The following is an 11969-nucleotide window of genomic DNA, read 5'->3' as shown; positions in this document are numbered from 1 at the left end:
TTCTTTCTTTCTTTCTTTCTTTCTTTCTTTCTTTCTTTCTTTCTTTCAACTCTGTTTTTGGTTTATCAGTTGCTGAATAAAGATCATTTTTTGTCTGGGCACGGTGGCTCATGCCTGTAATCCCAGCACTTTGGGAGGCCGAGGTAGGTGGATCACAAGATCAAGAGATCGAGACCATTCTCACCATCATGGTGAAACCCCATCTCTACTAAAAATACAAGAATTAGCCGGGTGTGGTGGTGCATGCCTGTAGTCCCAGCTACTCGGGAGGCTGAGGCAGGAGAATCGCTTGAACCTGGAGATGGAGGTTGCAGTGAGCTGAGATTGCTGAACCCAGGAGGTGGAGGTTCCGGTGGGCCCAGATCACGCCACTGTACTGCAGCCTGGTGACAGAGTGAGACTCCGTCTCAAAAAAAAAAAAAATATCATTTTTTGTATGATTGAATGCTTGTTTGAGTATATCCATATTTAGAATGTAGACTTGGAGATTTCTTCTGCTTTATAATTGCTGATATTATTATTACTTTTGGAGGTAATGATGAGATTTTTCACACAATTTGTGTGAATTTTTTTCCTGCTATTATTTTTTTGCAATAGCCCTCTATGTACTTTCCTTTCATTTTAATGATATTGAGGTTTGTTACAAGATACTTTAATTCAGTTTAATCCAATCCAATTAATTTAATTTAATATAATTTAATTTAATGTTATCTTTTTCTGCCAGCTTGTCAGAGTCCAGGAATATTAGTGGGGTTTTTGTTAGTTTGTTCATTTATTTGTTTCAGTAGTGGGTGAATGGTTTTGGGTCTTCAGATTATCTGCTTTTCTTCTGACTTGCAGAGCCCTCAAATTCTTTTTTGTCTTCTTTTACCCTTTTGCCACTTAATTGCCAAAGGATACTTCTTCCTTTTTTAAAGCTTCCTTTTCTTTCCCAAAGCTGTTTTCAGAAAATTGTCCCCTTAGGTAGTTCGTGTCTTTTAAATAGTTTCTATTCTTTTTAAAAATTTTAAATTAAAAAAATTATCTTTGACACATCATAACTATATATTTATGAAGTACAATGTTTTGTTTTGACATATGTATACAATGTGACATGTTACATGGAGCTAATTAACATATCCATCACCTTGCTTACCTATCATTTTTTATTGTGAGACATTTGAAATTTATGCATTTATTTTGAAATATATGACATTATTATTGGTTGTAGTCATCCTGCTGTATGATAGATCTCAAAACCCATTCCTCTTTTTTATCTGAGAGTTTGTACCCTTGGATCAGCAAGTCTCCATTTCTCCCCTCACCCTCTGAAGAGAAGAGTTTCTCTTCTCTATTTCTATGAGTTCAACTTCCTTAGATTCTGCATATAAGTGAGATCATTTGATATTTGTCTCTTTGTCTTGGCTTATTTCACCTAGCATAATATCCTCCAGATTCATTCATGTTATTTAAAATGACAGGATATCCCCCCGTTTTAAATACTCAATAGTATTCCATTGTGTATATATACCTCATTTTCACTGTCCGTTCATCTGTTGATAAACATTTAGGTTGATCCACGTCTTGATTATTGTGAACAATGTGTCAATGAACATGGGAGTGCAGATATCCCTTCAACATACTGTTAAAAGAAAAACTTCAGCCGAATTAAATTTAAAAGAGTTTAATTGAGCAATGAACGATTCACATATCAGGCAGCCTCCAGAATCACAGCAGATTCAGAGAGACTCCAGGGGTGCCTCATGGTCTGAGCAAGCTTATAGACAAAAAATGTAAAGTGACGTACAGGAATCGAAAGTGAGGTACACAATAGCTGGATTGGTTACAACTCTGCATTTGCCTTATTTGAACACAGTTTGAACGCTCAGCAACGTATGAGTGGTTGAAGTAAGGATGCTGGGATTGGCCAAGACAGCAACTGTTACAGGAACATACTCCTAAACTAGGTTTTCAATCTTGTCTACCTATTAAGTTACGTTGCAATTCATCCACAAGGATTCAAATATAGAAGTACGAAGTCCTTCTCAAGCCATGTTTAGTTTGCTTTAACCATATTAATTTCAGTTCCTTTGGATACATACCCAGACATGGGATTACTGGGTCATATGGTAGTTCTAATTTTAGTTTTTTGAGGAAGCTTCATACCATTTTCCATAATGGCTGTACTGATTTACATTCCTACCAACAATGTGTTAGAGTTCTCTTTTCTCTGCTTCCTCTCTGACACCTGTTATGTTTCATCTTTTTGATAAAAGCCCTTCTGACAGATGTGAGGTGATACCTCATTGTGGTTTTAATTTGCATTTGCCTAATAATTGGTATAATTAGTAACACTGAGCATATCTTTCATGTACCTGTTGGCCGTTGGGTTTTTTGTTTGTTTGTGTGTTTGTAATAATGTCTGTCCAGGTCCTTTGTCTATTTTTAAATTGGATTATTTGTTTTCTTACTATTGAGTTTGAGTTGTTTCTATACTTGAGATCTTAACTCCTTATTAAATGTATGGTTTGGCCGGGCGCAGTGGCTCATACCTGTAATCCCAGCACTTTGGGAGGCCTAGGTGGGTGGATTATTTGAGGTGAGGAGTTTGAGACCAGCCTGGCCAACATGGTGAAACCTTGTCTCTACTAAAAATACAAAAATTAGCCAGGCAGCAGTGGCATGTGCCTGTAATCCTAGCTACTTGGGAGGCTGAGGCAGGAGAATCGCTTGAGCCTGGGAGGCAGAGATTGCAGTGAGCTGAGATTGGGCCACTGCACTCCAGTCTGGGTGACAGAGTGAGACCTTGTCTGTAAATCAATCAATCAATCAATCAATCAATCAATGTATAGTTTGCAAAATCGGTGGACTGACTGTGTTTCATTTCCTTTGCAGATATTTACTTCGATGCCATCCCATTTGGCTATTTTTGCTTTTGTTGCCTGTGCTTTTGTGGCCGTATCCAATATACATTGCCCAGACCAATGCTGTAGAGCTTTCCTCCTATGTTTTCTTCTAGTAGTTTTACAGTTTCGAGTCTTACATTTACGTCTTTAATCCATTTTGAGTTGCTTTTTGTATATGGTATGAGGATCTAATTTCATTGTTTCTCTTGTTATACAGTGAGCTCTTTTATTCTATGTATACAGGTTTCCTTTCATCTCAGAAAAATTTTATCATTTCATTTTTTTAATTTTAAGTTCAGGGATACATGTATAGGATTTTTATGGAGGTAAACTTGTGTCATGGGGGTTTGTTGTACAGATTATTTTGTCACACATGTATTAAGCCTAATAGTACCCACTAGTAAGATCACTTACAAATAAAAATATTTTTCTAAATAGCATGACATGTTACAATTTTTTTCTTTGACAGGCACATGAAACTGTATCTCTGCTTACGCAAGTCTGGCCAGAAGGATCTGACATTCGGCGTGTCTTTTGTGTTACTTCATGCTCATTATCTTTGAGAATGTACCATCGCTTTTTAGGAAACAGAGAGCCCTCCTCTGGTCAGGCAACTAAGATCCAACAGGTGTGGTTGTTATAACTTTACTGAGAAATACTGTTTCTCTCCACTTTTGAAATTTTGTTGATTTGTATCTTTCATTTCCTCTGTTTGGTACTTAATGTTTTTCTCTTATTTATATAAACTTCAAAAAATAAAACTGAAATTTATGTCTATCAGGAAACCCTTATTGTGCCATTAAATTATTTAATGTTTTACTATTGTGGATGTTTCACTTAGTGTATATTTAGTCTAAATCATCCAAAGGAAGACGAAACAAGACAGGATATTAGCACTTGGTGGAGGCCTAATATGCTACTATGTTTTGGGCTTTTTGTATGCATTGTGCCATTAAATCCTCACAATAGCATTGTGAGAAAGGCATAGTATTCCCATTTCACCTATGAGAACACTGAAGTTCAAATAGTCCAGGTAACATTTTTCAAACCAAAGGTACTAAATAGCAATGTGGACTGAGCTCAGGTCCATCTTGTGCAAGTTCCACAATACCAAACTGTCTTTTGAAAGAGCATTCCTACTGTAGCGTCCTGGCATCATCCTAGCTGGAGAGATACTAAAGTTTTTAACCTTCTTTATGGCCAATAGGGTCCATTAAGAATCTGTTGGCCAGTCTGGATTCCTTCCCCCAATATACAGTTGTCTCTATGTATATGTGCTTATGGGTGTGCATGTTTACACACACACACACACACACACACTCAGACGCATGTGTATACATACTATTCTGTATACAGTCTACCTACTGGGGGATTCTTGGCTAAAGATTTCCATTAAAGAGAAATGAAGTTTCTGAACATTTCAGAAGTGTTCAGGGCTCATTATCTTTTACTTAGTATCCTTATAATTGTTTTTCCAGTTATCAGATTGAATATATTTTTAGTGAAACATTTCTTCGTAACTAGACATAGTATTTTAAATCATTCTCACAAAAATGATACTAAGTCAAATCTGCCTCTCTGGAATTTCTAATGATTAGACTCTATTTGTATTTGGCCTTCTGGAGGTGCCCTGATGACATCTTACACTTGCTTTGTTGATAGCCCTGCAAATGTTTGAACATAGCTATGACATTCTTGTCCGATGATATCAGATGTGTCCACTTCTTTACCTGTGTTCGCACAGGGCAGGTTTTTCAGATATATTACCGTCCTGGTGTCCTCGCCCTGGTAATTTTCAATATTATTTAAAAATATGATGCCTTGGATGGAAGAGAGCATTTAATGTGTGGCTCTATCAGCGTAGAGTCCTAGGAAATTACGACTTCATTAGCTGCTCGATCAGCTCATGTAGAGTTTAGCTTAACTAAAAATCCTGAAAAATGTTTTATTTTAACTGCGATTAAGCCGGCAGCTTCCCATTCCACTTACCTCACATCTGTATAAATGCGGTAGAGTTTATGTTATAAAGAAAAGTCTTAAAAAATGTAGAATGAAAAATGTAATAATTCAGTTGGGCACAGTGTCTCACACCAGTAATCCTAGCACTTTGGGAGGCCGAGGCAGGTGGGTTACCTGAGGTCAGGAGTTCGAGACCAGCCTGGCCGTGGTGAAACCGCGCCTCTACTAAAAATACAAAAATTAGCCGGGCATGGTGGCAGGTACCTATAATCCCAGCTACTCGGGAGGCTGAGGCAGGAGAATCGCTTGAACCTGGGGTTGGAGGTTGCCGTGAGCTGAGATTGGGCCACTTCACTCCAGCCTGGGTGAAAGAGCAAAACTCTGTCTCAAAAAAAAAAGAAAGGAATAATTCATGATTCCTGAACAGCAAAGGTAGCTGCCAGCTTTTGTGGTCCTACATGCTTATTATGCAATGTCACACCCTGCTGTTCTCTGGCTTATACCTTCTTTATTTTATTCAGGTGAACAGTAATTGCTTAACCCTGCAGGAGATGGAAGATTTGTGTAAACTGCATTGTCTCACTGTGGTTTTTCTGCTCCATCTGCCTCTTTCTCAAAGAGCTTGTGCTAGAGTCATCACTTCTCATTGGGCTGAGGACATGAAGCCTTTATTACAAATGGTAAATGTACTCTTTATTAGTTTACTATTTTTGTGTTTCGAACGTTTGATACAAACTACGATAACTTTCAAAATTCTCTTATGTGGGACTACTATTAGCCCCTCGGGGGCTATAAAAGTTTGATGGGCTACATCAATCACTTTCCAATTTCAGCATCTATGTTTAGGAGAACTAACAAATAGCATGATATATATCTAACCTAAGGAAAAAGCCTCTTTATTTTTCCTTTGTTAAATCTCTGCCAAGGTCAGGTTTTTGTGTTATCACTGTAGTTGATGGTTGGTGATCACTGTGGTCTGCTCTTAAGAGGAACTGAAGAAATCAGTTTTGTAGTTTATTACTTTCAACTGTTATAGAGAATATTTAGAGACAATTTGGATACTTTAGAGAAATAGAAGCAAAAACAGAAGAAAAACTTCCCCGGAGGCCTACCATTTTAATCAATATGGATAACCGTTAACATTTTGGTTTATTCTTTTTATTTTAAATGCATAGATTTTTCTGATGTTTTATTGTTTCTTATATTGGAACTCTATATATACATATATTTTTTCATGTCTTTCTATTTTCTTTCACAATATTAGTATCATTTTTAATGGCTACTAGTTATCTTTTAGTACCATGGTTTACTTACCCATTTCTCTATTATGGAATATTAAGAAGACTTTGATGGTTGTATTATAGATGTTGTTATCCTCTTTGTGTATAAGCCTTTTCCTTTCATTTGGGATTATTTTGGCTTGAGAGCTAGAAATGAGATTAAAGGATCAATTGGCATGAACTTTTTTTAAGGATCATGATACATATAGTGAAAATATTCAAGGAAAGTATTTTATGACCAATTAACTAGGAAGCCAGTCCACAAACATTTAGTACATTGTGCTAATCACTGGGATAGAGTGAGAAAAATAAAAACATATTTACCCTTCCCACTCCAACCCCTTCATAGACCTACATTTTCCAGAGAAGACAGATATTAAATTTTAAAAGTAATTATGAAGATGGAATCATAGAATGCTTTGTAACCTGATAATAAAAAGATCCAACGTAGTCTGAAAACGATGGTTTTTCTTAAGAAATGAAGAGAGGCCAGCCGCGGTGGCTCACACCTGTAATCCCAGCACTTTGGGAGGCGGAGGCAGGTGGATCACGAGGTCAGGAGATTGAGACTATCCTAGCTAACACAGTGAAACCTCGTCTCTACTAAAAATATACAAAAAAAAAAAAGTAGCCAGGTGTGTTGGCGGGCACCTGTAGTCCCAGCTACTCGGGAGGCTGAGGCAGGAGAATGTCATGAACCTGGGAGGCGGAGCTTGCAGTGAGCTGAGATTGCGCCACTGCACTCCAGCCTGGGTGACAGAGCAAGACTCGGTCTCAAAAAAAAAAAAAAAAAAAAAAAGAAAGAAATGAAGAGAAATGAAGTGACCCAAGTCCTGGAGGAAGAGAAGGAGTTAGCAGGATGGAGAGAGGATGAAACTGGATTCTAGGGCATGAAGCAGCATGTGTGATTATCCTGAGGATGGCATAACCAATGAACTGAGATACATCTATCATAGCAGGGGTAGGAAAAATATGGCAAAGTGATGAAGCTGAAGAGGAGGGTAAAAGACAAGTCACGTAGGATTCTGTAGGCCCTGTTAAGAGAATGGAGATGTAACTTGATAGAAGCACAATGAGGATCCACTGGATGGTTTCAAATGGATGCGTGGCACTTGCATTTGCAGAAACTTTCCCTGGCGTGCAATGCAGAGAGTGCATTGTAGAGGCAAAACGGGGGATTTGGGGAAATTAGGTGGCTGTTACCTCAGTCATGTAAGTGTTGATGGTGTCAGGGACCAGCAAGAGGTAAGTAGGGATGAATAACAGTGGGCAATTTTAAAAGTTATTTAAGGTGAATAATGACAAGTTTAGTGATTAAGTGTGGGGAACGAGGGAAAGGAAGGAGTCAAATAATTCCTAGACCCCTGGCTTGAGCATTTGTGGGGACGCTGCCATTGTACGAAGGGTATGTTAGTGGGGAAGGATCATGAGTTTCTTTTTTGGAAATATCGAGTCAAGTTTGAAGTGCCAGTGCAATGTCCACATGGAGATATCTAGTAAACAATTTAAAATAATGGTTTGGACTTAGAAGGGTGGAATGGGCTGGAGATAGAAGTTTAGGAATCATTACCCTATGGATGTTAATTGATGCTATGCTAAGAGATGAAGCTATTTTGGAAGAGAGATATGGTAAGAGAGCTGAGGACAGGGAGTTCAAATATTCCAATATTAAACATTTAATATGGGTTGAGACAGTGGCAAAAGACACTGAGAAGGAACTACTTAGATAAATGGGAATAAAATCAAGAAGAATGGGTTGTCCTGAAGGTCAAAGGAACTGGGCAGTTCAAAAGGTGGATGTGGTTAATAGTATGAGCTGCTATAGAGGATTGTAATAGGCTGAGGACTGAAAATACATTGGTTTTAATGAAACGGAGCTCACTGTTGATCATAATTAAGAGACTAAGGTCTAGGTTGTACTTTTAGCTAATGGAAAATAATAGTCTTTAATTAGACATAACAACGATCCTCTTATGTCCTCATTTTGCAAAGGAAAAACTTGGACTCAGCTGTGTGGTCCATGAGCACAGCTAATGAATGGTCAAGCTGAGATCTGACTTCACTCTGTCCAGCTTCCAAATATTTGCCCAAAGGAGTAACAGCTGATCAGCCCATAGTCAGCCATCCTTCCTGCCTTTCCCATACTCCATGCCTGATTTTTGGTAACACTGTAGCTTGAAGTGTAATTTCAGGTAGCCCCTAATATTTTCACAATAAAAGAAATTTTTGACATTTTTTGAGGCCTCTTGAGAAAGCAACTAAGCAAATCATAGAAGGGATCGTTCCATGAGGTTTACTCTGAATCTTGAAGCACGGAGACCAACCAGGTAGGTGGATGGGAATCTTAAGAGTTTGAAGGATTCAGCATCTTCTAGGTCCCTGAACACTCAAACACATTTTTTAAAATGCTCCTTTGACCTGAAAGTTAAATCTGAACATATGAAAATCTAAATAAAGAACAGAAGCACATTTCAAAGCAGAAATATTTCTGTAGCTTTGGGATTCTATCTGTGGGTAACAGTGTGAGAAAAATACTATTTTGAGAGTCAAATGCAGATTTCCTTGATTCAGGATAAAGAACTATACGGAATGCATTTTGGGATCAGTTTTTATTTTATTTTATGCTTTAATTCCTTAAGGTATAAAGCATTCACCGTTACCCAGCCTGCATGGGCTTACATTAACAAGAATTGGAACGACCCTGCCCACTGCCTTTCAGTTCAGAAGCATATGAACCCTATAGTTTATTGCTAATAGGAATATTGCCAATAACTTGGTTTTATTTTCAATTTTCAGAAAAAATGGTGTGAATATTTCATCTTAAGAAATACACATACTTTTGAATTTTGGAATCTGAGTTTAATTCACCTTGCTGACTTAAGTGATGAGCTTTTGTTGAAGAATATTGCTTTTTACTATGAAAATGAAAATGTAAAAGGTACCATCTCAGTATATTATAATTATTATACTTCCATCCACAGATAAACTTTATAAGGAATTTAAAACTACAAAATAATTTTTCTGTACTTCCAACATATAGCAATTATTTTCATCTTTGTTCACATATGTATGTAATATTTTAGTTGCAATCAGAGGGAATGCTGTATTTTAAAATATGTTTTTCACTTAATATTGCATTAAAAGTATTTCAGGAGAAAATATATGTTTGCGTGTCCAGCATTTTCAGTTAATTTCAAAAGTTGAACTTTTCATTTAAATGCATACATAATATTTCTTCATAAAATTTAATTATTTCAGTACTATTGAGATATTAGGAAATTTAATTTTTCTCCAAAAGATAAGGCTAAGTTATATATTTTTATATGTAATTTGTTTTTCTTTCTTTAAAATCTTTTCTTAGGGTAAGATTTCTGATATTTCCTAATAGTAAAACCAAACCAAACAAAACAAAAACATATTTGGACAGAACTCTAACTGATTGAACATCATTGAAGCTTTGACCTGTGATGTGGCTCCTTCATGTTGTAATCATTGTAATGAATTAGCTGCATATAAACTTAACAATCCTTTACCAATTTTCTCATCTCTCAAAAACTTAAGTTTTTATTCTGTTTTGTTGGTTGTAAAGTTATGTGTGGCATAACATGTTTATTACCTTAAAGAGTGGTTAAATGTTCACAATGCATTTTGTGGGTTAATATACTTACAAATTTAATACTTAGTTCTTAAAAAGAAAAACAAGATAAACTTTATAATCTGTATCTCGTAGTCAACACTAGTGACCATTTTCATTTATGTCCAGTGTGGAACTCACTAAAAGTTTCACTCTGGAAAGTATTTCAGAATTCCATGAATTTACTCAAAATGTGACCAATGATTCTTTGTGTGGGAGTGGATGGCTTCTAGTATTTAGTGTTTTTAATTGTTACGCAGGCCTACATTTGAGTTTGGGAGATACCATTATGAAAGATTATGAATATCTCTGGAATACCGTATCAAAGTTGGTCCGAGACTTTGAGGTTGGACAGCCATTTCCTCTGAGAACAACAAAATTTTGTTTTCTTGAAAAGAAACCATCACCAATCAAAGGTAATAAATTTCTAAATTAATCTGAAATGAAAGCATTATTCCTCTGAAAATGTTTAGGAAACACCACTAATTCAGTGCTGCAAGTATAAATAATTTTCTGGCACTTGAATTTTAATAATAAAAATAAATTAACTTTATTCTTATATCCTCGGAGTGGTATGCTGTGACTATAATTATGAAGATTTACATTTTGCTTATAATTAATATTGTTTCAATTAAAAAACACAGCCAGATATATATGACTTCCATTTCCAGCAATATGGCACTTACAGGTCCACAGAAAAATTTCCTTGTGTAAAGCACTTGAGATGCTGAATAAGAGACACCAAACATCTTTTTATATCATTATAGCTAAGCTCAAAACATCCTGGGGCTGAAAAATTTAGGGAAGGCCACATGGGCTCTCCACCTCTTTTAGGCAGCAAGTTGCAGGGGCTTAAATAAGAAAGGATCCGGACAAACACAGGCACAGGGAGTACCAGGAGGATCCCAGGCAGAGCAATGGTGGTTTACCTGGAATCATGAACCAGACATTCAATAGAAGAAAAAGTCATTCATTTGTCTATTATCATAATATACATGGTATGTAATATCTGTCTGTCTATCTATCTATCTATCTATCTATCTATCTATCTATCTATCTATCTCATGTGTGTGAGTGTGTGTGTGTGTGTGTGTGTAAAATCAAGGGGGACCCGAGAATACTGTAATCAAATAATTTCATTACCGTCTGTATTTTTCCCTACTTCTTTTTTATTTCATTTTCATGAAAGTCTTTGTATATGTGTTTGTATATGTATATAGATATATAATCTCTGAGGCTTCCATCGTCAAACTCTTTGTCTTATAATAAGGAATAATAAAACGAATTCACATTTGAAAATAAAAGGCATAGGTATTTTTCTTTATCTTCCTTCCTTCCTTCCTCCCTCCCTCCCTGTGTGCTTGCTTTCTTTTCTTTTCTTTTCTTTTCTTTTCTTTTCTTTTCTTTTCTTTTCTTTTCTTTTCTTTCTTTCTTTCTTTCTTTCTTTCTTTCTTTCTTTCTTTCTTTCTTTCTCTTTCTTTCTTTCCTTTCTTTTTCTTTCTTTCTTTTTTCTTTCCTTCCTTCCTTCCTCCCTCCCTCCTTCCTTCCCTCCCTCCCTCCTTTCTTTCTCTCTCTTTCTTTCATTCTTTCCTTTCCCTCTCTCCCTTCCTTCCTTCCTTCCTTCCTTCCTTCCTCCCATCTACCTACCTATCTGATTTATCCATCTGTCATCTGTCTACTTACCCATCCATCCATCCACCCATCCATGCATCCATCCATCCACCCATCCTTGCATCCATTCACCCACCCATCCCCCATGCATATCCACCCACCCATCCCCCATGCATATCCACATATATGCCAAAATGCTGTCTAATTCTTTATACTCTACTGTGTTCCAAAGTGTTTTACTGTGGGAAATAGCTTTATGAGAAGGGCTGAACTTGATACATGTAAATAAGATTAACGTAAAATATTTTTAATATGAAGTTTTAGAAAATAATATGTAATATTCCTGTCTGAAAGTTTTACATTTTTTTTGTTTGTTTACAGACAGCTCCAATGAAATGGTGCCCAATTTGGGTTTTATTCCAGTGTCATCTTTTGTGGTTGATAAATTTGCTGGAGATATTTTGAAAGATTTGCCTTTTCTAAAGAGGTATAAGGCCAAAAACTGTGCCTCAATAAATACTTGTATGGAATACATGAGTTACTCAACAAGGATTATTTGAAATGCAGATGATTAGAGTACATTACATGTAGTATGAATTT

At 36.4% G+C, this 11969-nt stretch overlaps 1 protein-coding gene across 1 annotated transcript in view; it reads left to right on the top strand.

The window, feature by feature from the left end:
• DDX60 (DExD/H-box helicase 60) overlaps positions 1-11969 on the top strand; it is a 114061-nt gene that overhangs the window by 27297 nt on the left and 74795 nt on the right. The window contains exons 7-11 of the mRNA XM_032148879.2: positions 3355-3513; positions 5366-5524; positions 8921-9062; positions 10019-10174; positions 11751-11856. Coding sequence (XP_032004770.1) covers positions 3355-3513; positions 5366-5524; positions 8921-9062; positions 10019-10174; positions 11751-11856 — 722 coding nt within the window. The remainder of the gene's footprint in view (positions 1-3354; positions 3514-5365; positions 5525-8920; positions 9063-10018; positions 10175-11750; positions 11857-11969) is intronic.

Source organism: Hylobates moloch, unplaced genomic scaffold (genome assembly GCF_009828535.3).
Source record: "Hylobates moloch isolate HMO894 unplaced genomic scaffold, HMol_V3 SCAFFOLD_3, whole genome shotgun sequence".
In the NCBI taxonomy this organism is placed as follows: Eukaryota; Metazoa; Chordata; class Mammalia; order Primates; family Hylobatidae; genus Hylobates; species Hylobates moloch.
Note: the sequence above shows the minus strand (reverse complement) of the source record. Positions and strands in the feature narration are given on the sequence as shown.